The 13325-nt window shown below is 41.7% G+C and overlaps 1 protein-coding gene across 1 annotated transcript in view; it reads left to right on the forward strand.

Annotated features, from left to right (window-relative positions):
* The window catches only part of CYBB (cytochrome b-245 beta chain), a 32983-nt gene that overhangs the window by 283 nt on the left and 19375 nt on the right, over positions 1–13325 (forward strand). The window contains exons 2-4 of the mRNA XM_077765193.1: positions 2098–2193; positions 3456–3566; positions 12408–12492. Coding sequence (XP_077621319.1) covers positions 2098–2193; positions 3456–3566; positions 12408–12492 — 292 coding nt within the window. The remainder of the gene's footprint in view (positions 1–2097; positions 2194–3455; positions 3567–12407; positions 12493–13325) is intronic.

A 13325-nucleotide genomic window follows, 5' to 3' on the forward strand; every position in this document is an offset into this window, starting at 1 on the left:
GGACTGAATGAATTCTTCCAAACTTATTAATGGGAAGAATGTATCTGGGGACTCACTTCACCTACTTTATTTCTTGAGTCTTTGGGAGTGCTAAATTAGCCAGCATTTCACTGAGGGAGTAGAAGACATTTCATGCTAATGATCTCCGAGTCTAAGTTGTTTATTGATGTTTACTCAGAGGTAAAGTTCTCTACTTTGTATGTGTTGATGCCACTTAAAAATCGGCAATCGTAATTTTACACCATTTTCCAAATAACAGGTACTAGGCTGGCTCATGTATGGAAAATTGGCCTTTGCTTCAGTAATTAAACCAAAAATAATTAAAGTTCTCAACCTTCTTTTTTTTAAAAAGTAACTTTTTCTCTCTGATGTAAACTTGAGCTCGTTGCAAGGTTTATAAAAATTCAAGGGAAAGCAATTGAAATAACTAGACTCCTATATACAGTGGATATATGAAATATATATATAAATCGATATGATCCATCTTGAGAAACAATTTTTGTAAGTGATGATATCGCTAATTTTCAAATAAGCATGTTAATCTCTTTAGTTTTTTAGCATAACAATGATCAACTATCATTTTAAGATGGCAGTCTCGGCAAAGCCATCATGAGCCACTGGGAAGACAGAAATGTGATTTATAAATAGCCTTTCCAAATAGCCCATGAAAGTATTATACAGATGTTAAAAAGAACACCTGTGAGTGGAATTTTTGAAAAAATGTTTTGTGAAGTAAATACTGAGTCTTTGAGTTGTACACACAGAGAGGAATTAGTGGCATAAATAAAGTAAAAACAAGAAAAATTATGTCATAAACAATGGTGCCAAACCAACGTTCTAATGCAATATAGAATTCTTCTGAGGACTCGGAGCTGTTAACTTGATTTCTTACCACCATTTTAAGAACAGATTACTCCTATAGAAACCAAGTTCATATTTATACTTTTCGTTCCTACCAGAGTTTTCCCCAGGAGATAACCTCCTTCTAAATTACACACTCATACACCTGAAAGCAAAGACACAGCTTGGAAAGCAAGAATAAGAATGACAAGGTTAGGTAATGGAGAAATGGTTTTAGAACCTTCTTCTTAAAGAGAGATTGTTGTCAAGCACCTATGGACATTTAATAGTGTCAAAGCACAGGTAAGAAAAGATCACTAATAGAGCTGAAGGTAGAGGACTGGGCAGTGTTACCATGTCGTCAGTTCTTGGGATGAAATGAGCAGTCAGAATGTCGAAGGGTCTCTTTTTCTTTCCCTTTTCATCCCCCAAAATGCCCTCCTTAATGCCTGTCACCCATTTATTCCCCTCACCTACCACCCTGTCCAGCAACCCTCAGTTTATTCTCTGTATTTAAGGGTCTCTTATGATTTGCCATCCTCTCTGTTTTTATCTTATGTTTTCCTTTCCTTCCCCTATGGTCATGTGTTGTGTTTCTCGAATTCCACATCTGAGTGAAGTCATACGATACCTGTCTTTCTCTGACTGACTTATTTCACTTAGCATAATACCCTCATGTTCCACCCTCTTTGAAAAAAAAAAAATCCCATGCCCCTCACCCCCTCTTCGATACTGAATATCTCCTCTTTCAAAAGTTTGGCAAAACCTACCAAACAGAATTAAAGTCTCCACATTTTAGCTGATTCGACTCCCACTAGCTGGGGGTTGGGATACCGTGGGGGGGAGGGAGGCACCCGTGAGAAGAGAACACGATGTTTTACCAGTGCTGGGATAGCACAGTAACATATTCCTTTCCCTTCTTCTTTGAGAAGACTCACCTGCCGCTATCTATCTGTCTAAGGCTAAGAAGAAAAGAGGAGGCAGAAGAACAGAGGGGAAATAGGTTGATAAGAACCTGGCATACTGGCCAGTAGTAAAACAATCATGGGGAACAAGACAAGGTGGAAAGGTCAATTACAAAGCGTAGCGGCACTGTTGTACTAAAGAGCTGGCTTTCAGCTGGCTACACCGAGCTTTCTAACCACCTTTGTTAAAGGCTAGACTTGGGAAAGTCTTGGCCCTGGCCTGACACCCATCTTATGTGAAATCTACCCATTGAAATGTGGAATCTTCATGTAACTCTTTCTCTTTGTGCAGCTGATATGGCTGGGGATGAACGTCTTCCTCTTTGTCTGGTACTACAGAGTGTATGCGTTAGGAGATAAATATCTTTACACTCAGAGACTTCTTGGGGTAAGTATAAGTCCCGTCTCGTGCAGTATTGACCGGCTCACATTTCTAATCAAAGATCCTGGTTCATATTCCTTTCAACACTTTGAATAAATGTTCTGACCAACCCGAGCAGCACCGTCCCCATCGCCCCTTCCATTGCAACCACCTGGGCAAGAGGCTTTAGGTCTTCCAGCGTGGGACGAACAAAAAGTGGGTCAGAGAATCCCCATGGCATCCCTCCCCTCCCAAGGACTGCTGTGCCACTGTTTCGCTTAACGAAGAACTCTAATACCAATTCTGGCGTGGCAGGCCAGGTTGGAGAGAGCGACCCAAGGGTGACATGGGCGGGACAAGTGGGACCTCCCATATTCTTTAAATCATCTGATTCCTGCCACCTGCACGCTCCCGGTACCATGCTGTAAAATTGTCTTCAGGAAATAAGCCTCTCCCTACAGATGGAGCCTTTGTGGAGCTTGGCCAAGGTTTCACTTTCACTGCCTAGGCCGGCAGAGTGAAGGCCCCCAACTTTCTGTGGGTCCATTGGCATTCTCGATTTCCTTGACCTGCCAGGGCTCTTCTTCATGACAAATGAAAATAATTACAATCCCAGCCGCCCCCACAGGATATCATTTCTTACGTCATGCTGAAACCATGAATTCATCACTTCATCCTAATTATAATATGTATTATATATCGTTTGTGAAAATAATTGTAATACACGATTATACGACACCAGTGTAACTATTGTTAGCTTATTCACGTTGATACTGAGAAGGAGGATTTCCCTTTTCTTCCCTCTCCAAAATAGGCAAGTTCTTAAGGCATTATAAAGAACAATTATAATGCCAAAGCATTACACTGTACCAACCTGAGTTACTGCCTAAATGAGTCTCAGTGCGAAGAAAACTTTCTTTAGAAAGCCCCAGTTTCTATAATGATACACATGCTTAAGTACGTAGGGGAAAGTGAAGTGATGTCTGCAACGTACTCTGAAATGCATCAAAAGCAAGATGTGTTGATGGCTAGATAGAGGGATAGGAAGATGGATGGATAGATATGTGATAGTGGAATCTGGGAGTTGGGCCAACAGGTATTCATGGTGAAATCATTTCAGATTCTCTTTATGTTTGAAAATGTTCAGAGTAAAACGTTGGGGTGGGAGACGAGGGCCAGATGAAAACAAAGGATCCCACTCGGCCCTGAAGGTAAACTCTTAGCTCTTGAGGAGCTTCCTCCTCAGATGACTTGATGTCTTACCCCATTCCCTCTCCTGCACCTTCCAGGCTGCGCTGCCATTGGCCAGGGCCCCTGCAGCCTGCCTGAATTTCAACTGCATGCTGATTCTGCTGCCAGTCTGTCGAAATCTGCTCTCCTTCCTCAGGGGCTCCAGTGCGGTAAGAGCAAACATGTACAACATTGAAGTTTGAAGTTTGAAGGAAAGCCAACTAATGGTTTGTGAGGATTCCAACCTCTCTGCAATATGCATGAGCCAAGCCATGCCTGATTTTCCATTTTACTTGTATATTCATTGTGGATGGAGCTCCCTGGGACAGCCATTTAACTCGGAATAGACATTAAAAAAAAAAAACGAACACCCAACCAACCTACACCTCAAGGAGAGCAATAAAACACTTGTGCACGTGCGCGCACACACATACACACACACACACACACCAGACATACATAACATATTATGGGCTTTATGAGGCTGACATGGGATTTGGGAAATACTCTTACAGTGGCATGTTTTTCAAAATATTTAAGTCAGAGAAAATCTCTTCGTGGATAGCAGATGGAATCAATGAGTGAGGAGGGCAAAGCGGGTGACTAAGAGGTGTCAGGTCCATGGAACTGAGGGGTTCAGAGCTTTCTAAATGCTCAGGGCTTTTTTTTTTTTTCTAACTGTCACTCCAACAAAGTGGTGAGCCCCTAGATGTACTGTACTAGAAGAAAGAAACGATTATGTAAGAAGAAACTTTGTAACCTCTAAAATGGTATGTGAATTTCTTATTGTTAGTATTATACAAAGACGAGAAACAAGGAGCTTAGAAGGAGCTTCGAATGTACTTAGATCTACGTACTCAAATAAATATGATACAAAGCAAAATATATGGGTCCCCCAAAACATTAGAAATAAGGGGCTATGGGGAATCAAAGAAGGGGGGATTACATCAGGTGGGGCAGGGAATGAAGAATATCGTCTTAGTAAAAATGGCAACAAATATGGGCATATAGGGCTAAAATAAGCCACTAGGAAATGTAAATGAGACAGAAAGACATCCTACATGGATAAAATGGAATGCTCCAAAGCACAGAAAATAGTGAGGAAATTATATTCTTGAAAGCCCCATATAAGCATGACATGTGGCTTCTCTTTGGATTTATCGGCCATTCCTGGCCACACCAAAGAGTGTAGCTTTGGAACATTTAGGGATTGACGTCTTGGTGGGACCTATTCTACTGGATCATTAGTAACTAATAGCCTCTGTTTTTCTTCTTAATAAAATGTATGCGTTTTATGTTAACCAGCTTTAAAAAATCTATTAGGTAGAGATAATTTATAGAAGAGACCAGGAAGCAATCCACTTTGATGGGGATGTAGGGATTGTAAAGAGCAGGTGTCTGAGGTAAGGCTGGAGAGAGGAGACCTGGAGCTTTGCTGGTAAACTAGGACGTTAAATGAATGGCTGAGAAGTTAATACTTAATTCACCAATCACGGAATATTCAGAGGAAGGAAAGTGATCTAAACTGTCAATAACAAGTAGAATTTGCCTTGAACTCTGCCTTTTTTTCCCCAGTATTACTAAATTTGCTATTTGATTTACAAATATGAGATGAGAGGGACACAACTAACAGTAGACACTGATTACAAGGGTTTCTTTGTTTTTTTAAGTGTTTATTTATTTTGAGAGAAAGGGAAAGAGAGAGACAGAACACGAGCAGGGGACGGGCAGAGAGAGAGGGAGACACAGCATCCAAAGCAGGCTCCAGGCTCCAAGCTGTCAGCACAGAGCCCAATGTGGGGCTCAAACCCATGAACCGCAGGGTCATGACCTGAGCTGAAGTCGGATGCTCAATCGCCTGAGCCACCCCAGCGCCCCTGATTACAAGGGTTTCTAAATAATATTTGTAATCACAGAGGTCAAATTCCATTTGATTTCAAGTTGTATCAATGAGCCACCCGTAAAGTACAGTGCTTGGTATATTGTAGGTACCCAGTGAACATTGGCTAAATGAAGCTCCTATACTGTAGCTTTTTGTTTTTTAGGAAGGCACGATTCATTTTTGTAGCCTTCCTCTTAGTCCCGTTTGAATACTTTCTATTTAGAGGAAGTAAACCCTGAGAAACAGGCAAGGTTTTCACCAGGAAGGCCCATTAAGAAATCCTTGTTACCTCACAAGCCCAAATTGCAGGGCCACTGAACAGCCATGACCCATGAACAACACATGTCATAGTGGCTGCAGTTAGGCTTCTTGTGCTCCAGGAGGGAAGATGTTCATGAAGGTCTTTAAAGACAAGGGTGATTAAGGCTGCTCTTCAAATTGCAGAGAAGCTGTGCTAATCAGAGAGATCTACATGTAAGAGAATATTTTTTTAAGTTTATTTTATTTTTGAGAGGAAGACAGAGAGAGAGAGAGAGAGAGAGAGAGAGTTGGAGGAGGGGCAGAAAGACAGGGAGAGAGAATCCCAAGCAGGCTCCACGCTGTATGCGCAGAGCCCAAAGAGGGACTCAGTTTCACGAACTGAACCATGAGATCGTGACCTGAGCCAAAATCAAGAGTTGGATGCTTAACTGACTGAGCCACCCAGGTGCCCCAAGAGAATACATTTTTTAAAAATTAGCAGCAAGGAACATTCTTTTAAAGGTGAGGAGTGTCCCTCCTTCTGGGTTTCCCAACCTGAAATGTGAACTTTGCAAGTGAAACTTCTTTTCTGACTCGTATGAAATGAGTGTGTTCAATGTGATCAGTGTTGGAAATCCGAATAGCTGCCACTTCCTGAGTCTTCCTGGAGCTCACCTCACAAAATCTGCATGTCAAGCCAGTGATACGGGGATGAAATTAAATGGGAATGTTGGAATTCAAACTCAGCTCATTGTGCCCCCGGAGCCCACTCACCTTCCCATGTGCCACCTAAACTCAAAACTGTCTTGTTGCAGTGTTATGGTCTTTAAAAATTCTATCGTATTCATGAATTTGGGACATACTGAATAGCCTAGAAATGGCAAGGATGTTGTAGCTTCAAGGATTTGTTAGTAGGGCATTATGCATTATGCAAACTACACAGTCACAGAACTTTCATTCAGTTTCTAGTGGTCTTCATGAGTCAAACTCTGCTTTATAATCCTTCTAATTATTTGGAGAAATAAAGCCCCAGTATTGGCCCACCCCAGGGAAGATAAAGATAAAGACTCTTAGCCTGCTTTGTTGTGGGAAATGGGGAAGGATGGAGCTCAGCTTGCAGAACTCCCCAAAGAAGCCTTAGTAATCCAAGCTTGCCATGAAAAACTAAATTCTAAATGGATGGGAGTTGGGGCACCTGGGTGGCTCAGTCAGTTAAGAGGCAGACTTCGGCTCAGGTCATGATCTCGCGGTTCACGAGTCTGAGCCCTGTGTCAGGCTCTGTGCTGACAGCTCAGAGCCTGCAGCCTGTTTCAGATTCTGTGTCTCCCTCTCTCTCTGCCCCTCGCCCCCAGCTCGTGCTCTGTCTCTCTGTCTTTCAAAAATAAATAAATCTTTAAAGTTTTTTTTTAAAAAATAAATGGATGGGAGTCCTACTCTTAAGATCACAAAGAGAAAGGAAGGTGAGAGAGTGAGCTCTTACCTGTAACCGTATATAGTCTGAGAGTCAGAGGCCTTCAATGTGGCTCTATCTCTAACCATATGGTTTAGGAAAGCCTCTTGGACTTCCTGTCTCATAGGTTTTTTTTTTCTTTTTGCCTGAAAAGCAGGTGAGACAAGGCAAACGTAAGAATGAACATCACATTCTAAAAGTATATATTAATTGACTGTGCCTGTCAACTGCTGAGTTGTCAGTCAACAAATATTTGTTAAGTGCCAGCTATATTCTAAGCACTGGGGACACATGGTGAGTAAAGCGTCAGATATGAATGGGCCATGAGCTCAAGGAGCTTAGGGTTTTATGAAAGAGACAGAGAATAAACATGTGATTTCAAAGTTATAAACAGTGATGTTCTTATTTATTACATACGCTATTGCCACCATCCTACTGGACATTACTGTCAGCTCCTTTGCCTGAGTTCTGTAGATCGAAGGCAGGCTTTTGTAATTTCTCCCAAATTTCACATGAACATCTAATTTAGGTGACCCGAGTTCATGGCATGTGTGGTGAGACCAGGTGTACCTAAAATAGAACATTTACGGATCTGTAGTGGTCACGTTACAGAAACTCCTGTTATACCCCATTAAACATGTACTTCTTCTTAGTTCCATTTCTCATGTAAACATTTTTTTTTTCTCTTAAAGTTTAAATGGAGCATAGAAATCGGTTGAGATGGCTCAGTGATCTCCCTTACACTTGAATGTTAGCTTTGTGAGACCGGGCGAGGCTCTAGGTGACAGTAACAGAGAGACTTCCCTTTAGAAGTCAATGGCAAAAGGCCAAGAGGTAGTTCAGTGAGGAAGCCGCGAGACATGATGGCAGCTTGGGTAATTAGGAGGTGGCTGGCAATAATTCAGGAGTGACTCAAAAGGATAAGAATAGTATCTGTGGGACGAGGAGGAACGAAAAGGCCCTGGGCAGCCACAGGCAGCAAAACCCTTCCTTCCCACCCCACCAACCGCTGCCTTGAGACCCCTTCCTCCTGGCTGATTAGTGACTAATGGCCCCTGTTTTTCCTTTTCATGAGATGTACATGTTTCATATTAACTAGCTTTTTAAATGAAAAAAAAATTTTTAAGTTTATGTATTTATTTTGAGAGAGTCAGGGACAGCACTAGTGGGGGACGGGCAGAGAGAGAGGGAGAGAGAGAGAATCCCAAGCAGGCTCTGCACTGTCAGCGCAGAACCCAATGCAGGGCTCAGTCCCATGAACCATGAGACCATGACCTGAGCTGAAATCAAGAGTCTTTCCCTTAACCTATTGAGCCACCCAGGTGCCCCGTTATTAACTAGCTTTTTACAAAAATTACCTATTAAGGTCAGAGTATTACTGAATGGACCTTTTATTTCCCAAACACATCTCTCCATTATTCTGGCATTCAATTTCATTTTCTCTAATAGATGCTTCAAGCTGATAGGGGGCATCAGAATCTATGGTTGCAGAGTTTTCATGATCTACACTGATGATGATAGAGGTAGAACTATGGAGATACTCTAGAGACCACTTCAAAACTACCTTCCTTTTCTCCCAATTCAGCATGCAAGAGCCAGGGTATTTTCCCCCAAACGTTTCAAAACAATTTGTCAGGAAGAGGAAAAGCAAGCAGCATGGCAAGTATACACATGTGGGTAAATACCTCTCCATAGGTTTAGAATAATCATCTTAGGTTCTAGACTAGTGAGAATGTAATTCATTGAACCAAATAATTACCAAGGGATTTTTTTTACAGTATATGATAGATTGCTCTGCATATAGGAAGCTTCCTCCCTAGTTGGGGAGCCAACCCTACTCGCTGAAAAGTTAAGTGATGATACAAGAAAACCCTCAAATATTTGTGAAGCACTTCTCAGTGAATCTATGGAACAGATCTATGGGGAAAGAACTCCGATAAATACATATGCAAGGAAGTTAGAAACTGAGCGTATTATTCATGGGTATATCAGATGGCAAAACTTGCTCTCTGAAAAGTACTGGTTCCTGATCCCACTAATTCCCATTGTCTCAGTCTTAGGACTCCAATTTGTCTGCCATCACCCCATTAAGGGCTATGTAATTATCTGTTGCCATGTGACAAATGTCTACAAATTCAGTGAGTTCACACAACCCCAATTTATTAGCTCACAGTTCTGCAGGTGAGAAGGTCAGCATCCTGCGGGTGGTTGGGTTCTCCGCTCAGCATATCACAAGGTAGAAGTCAAGGTGCCTACTGGGCTGACTTCTCAAATAGAAAATCTGGGTCAAAATCTTCCCAGCTCATTCTTGGTGGCAAAATGCAGTTCCTTGCAGTTGTGGGACTGAGGTTTTTGTTTCCTTGCTGACTAGTCATTCAGGGGCTACTCTCAGATCCTAAATGTCCCTGTATCCCTTGCTATGTGGCCCCCCTCCACGTTCAAGCTGGCAACATTGCACCAAATACTTCTTGTGCCTCGAATCTCTGAATTCTTCGGTCTCTGTGTCCTAGACCCAGATTTAAAGGGTCATGAGATTGGTTCAGGCCCATCTGGATAATCTTTCTCATAAGGCCAACTGGGGACTTTACTTACCTTTGCAAAGTTCCTTTTGCCATATAAGGAAACAAACTCGTAGGAGTGACGCCCTATCATATTCACAGGTCAGTTCCCACTCGCGCTCAAACGGAGGAGATTATATCATGTCGTTGGGGATCATCTTTGAATTCTGCCTACCTCAGGGACTTTAAGATACTATGGAGGAACCTAGCGATTGGGAAACAGAAAAAAAATATACTTCCTTAAAATTGTAAAGAGGGGCACCTGAGGGACTCAGTCGGTTGGGCATCTGACTTTGGCTCAGATCATGATCTTGTGGTTCATGACTTTGGGCCCTGCATTAGGCTCTCTGCTGTCAGCCCAGAGCCTGCTTCAGATCCTCTGTCTCCCTCTCTCTGCCCCTCCCCTCCTCTCTCTCTCTCAAAAAAATAAAGATTACAAAAAAGAGAGAGTACACCTTCCTTACCTCGTCTTGACCCAGTAGGGTCCCTGTAAATAGGCATCAAAAAATTCTTTAAAAAAAGAGTAAAATAAAACTGTAAAGAAGACAAAGTAGCAAAACAACATACAGCACTTGAAATAAACACAAAAGACGACGAGGCTATGTAAGAAACAAAGGACAATTTTTCACCAACAGAAATGTAAACTAAGTGATTTCCAACAGGAAACCCTTATTATGAGATACTGCCCAGCTCTGCCGATGGACTCTCGGTCATAGCTGATGCTGTTGTGGCAAGCAACAATTAGTGTTCCACTAATATTCCCTCCACACTTGTGGTTCTACAGCCCAAGGGGAAGCTGCCTTCTGCAAGCCCCAGTCATTCTCTGCCTCGGAATTTTCTTTCAGCCCTCTCCTGGGGCAAGCCTGAAATGCCAGGGAGTTGATGCCCTGGGACTAGCCCTCAGCCAGTGATGGATAGGAGTTGTTGGATGAATACTGAAACTTTGTAATCCCTCAGGTAAAAAAAGAAAAAAAAATCTCCGGGGCATTTTCTACATAGTCTCTTAGAGTCCTCTGATCAGCGAGACTATGATGAAATGATGTGTGATATATGACATGATATGATATGATATGATATGGTACGATATGATATATGATAGTGATAGTCTCACTTCCCCTGACCTTGTTTCCTGTTATCACCTTGCAGCTGAGTACTTAAACTTACAATTCTCGTGTTGGGTTTTTAGACACATAGAAAAATAGTGGCGATAACTTTGCAATTGGCTTAGTGGAAAAGGGTATGAATGTTAAAGACAAATAGACTTGGATCCCAGACAGTGTGAGACTTAGCTTTAGTTTTTTTTATCTGTAAAACGAGAATAATGATCCTTGTTGCCACTGAGTGAGGTAATGATTATGCATAAACTGCCTGGCTCACAGAAAGCATTCAATAAAACCAAATTCTTTGTTCCTTTCTCTGGAATCCTCAGTGTTTTCCTCACTGCAAGCTCAAGAATCAGTTCTCGTGTTCCCATGCTCTCTGTAGATGTAGCTAATCGAGAGATAGTGGAGTAAGTACAATTTTCCACACAACTACATTTTTTTTCTATAAAATCAGAGCATTTTATTAAAAATAAGCAAACCCAATATTAAACATCTTTAGAATAAATTGAGTATGTTTAGAACCAGATACTTAGAATACCTAAGATTTTCTTTGGCACTCGGCTCTCCTTAAAATGCTCTCTGTATCTCTCTGGCAGTTTAGACTTGAGAACAAAGCAGCCAGAGCGAACATTTGACCAATTTCCAGGAGGACAAAGCTTTGATTCCACCATAAAGCAAGGTGTTTATTTTTCTACTTTGGGCATTGACCTGAATCAAGATTCACACCCACATCTTCTAACATGCATCAGTTACGCTAGAGTACTGACCAAAATACTATCTTTAATGCCAGGGTAATCATACAAGGTATGAAATATCAGAATATTGATACTAGTGGAATCTGATACTCTGATTTAAATCCCAGCTCTGCCACTTATTAACTATATGCCCCAAGACAAGGTAGCCTCTCTACTCCTTTTCTCCTAATCTGGTATATAGTGATAAAAAAATGGTACCTCCCTGATAGGATTGAGGTAAGAATGAAAAGTGTCAAAATGCATAGAAAACACTTAAACCAGCTCTTTGCACAAGTTCTTTGTAAATATTAGCTATTGTCATTTTTGCTGTTATTATCTGTTTAACGATACCTCCTTTCGATATTGTCTCTATCAACAGAGGCAGGCGGAAAACTTATTCTTCTCCAATAGTATATGTCTTAGAAAGATGTTGTTCTCCAACTATTCACTTGTTCTAGAACTGTTCACTCGTCTGTGTCCCCATTAGACTTTCAGGGTCACGTGAAATACATACACCTTTTCCCTTGGAAGGAATCCTATTACCCTGCCAGTACCAGGAGAGCTGGCACTTGAATCTGTCACCTGACTAACACCGAAGTTACGGGTTAATATCTTCACGAGGCTGAACCTTCGCTAACAGCCCAGGGTGGGACCGTGAGAGCTCACGTACATTCGGGGGCAGGGAAAAATGACGGAGAAGACAGACAGAGCTCTTCTCCTTCAGGTCCAGGTGAAATATGCAGAAACTGGTTGTAGGGACGTAATGCTTGCTGCTCAGCAAACCGCGGGCTTCTTGGGCTGAGCTGGTTGTGTATATGTGTGGTTACTGCAGGAACCTCTCAGGTATGCTACTTACTGGATTGACCTTGGGAAGATGACTACAAATATCTGAGCCTCCATTTTCTCGTCTATCAAGTGCGTAGAATGACATAGTTTTTAGGGTGGTTGTGATAATGAAATGAGGTGAGTTGTATCTACTGCCCGGCGCATGGAAAGCCTTCTTGTTAACAATTGCTACTTTGTTCTTTTCCCCTTAATCTAAAGTGCTGCTCAACAAGAATTCGAAGGCAACTGGACAGGAACCTCACCTTTCATAAGATGGTGGCATGGATGATTGCACTTCACAGTGGTAAGTTATTCAGATATTAGAAACTGCAAAGAAAACTTGGAGCCAGAGAGTTCCCTCTATTCCTAGATACCTTTTTTATTTATTTTTAATTTTTTGAATGTTTATTTTTGAGAGAGAGAGAGAGAGAGAGTCAAAGTGTGAGTGGGGGAGGGGCAGAGAGGGAGGGAGACACAGAATACGAAGCAGGCTCCAGACTCTGAGCTGTCAGCACAGAGCCCGACGCAGGGCTCGAACTCACAAGCCATGAGATCATGGCCTGAGCTGAAGTCGGATGCTTAACTGACCCAACCACCCAGGTGCCCCTAGATACCTTTTATAAAATAAGAGATCAGCCTTTTTAGGTAGATTAGGTGGTGATTGGATATGTTGTATTTTTTAATTTTTTAATTGAAGTATACTTAGCATACAATATTATATTAGTCTCAGGTGTAAGACATAGTGATTCGACCATCACATACACTATAAAATGCTCACCATGATAAGTGTAGTTACCATCTGGCACCACACAAAGTTATTATCGTATTATTGACTATATTCCCTATGCTGTACTTTACATCCTTGTGAGTTATTTGTTTTATCACTAGAAGTTTATATCTCTTAATCTCCTTTACCTATTTTGCCCATCCTCTCACCCCCAACCTCTCTGGCAACCACCAGTTTGTCCTCTGTATTTATGAATCCGTTTCTGTTTTGTTTGTTTGTTTGTTTGTTTGTTTTGGTTTTTAGATTCTACGTATAAGTGAAATCATATGGTATTTATCTTTCTCTGTCTGATTTATTTCACTTAGTATAATACCCTCTCTAGGTCCATCTGTGTTGTCGCAGATGACAAG

The sequence above is a fragment of the Crocuta crocuta genome, unplaced genomic scaffold (assembly GCF_008692635.1).
Source record: "Crocuta crocuta isolate KB4526 unplaced genomic scaffold, BGI_CrCroc_1.0 scaffold301, whole genome shotgun sequence".
NCBI lineage: Eukaryota > Metazoa > Chordata > Mammalia > Carnivora > Hyaenidae > Crocuta > Crocuta crocuta.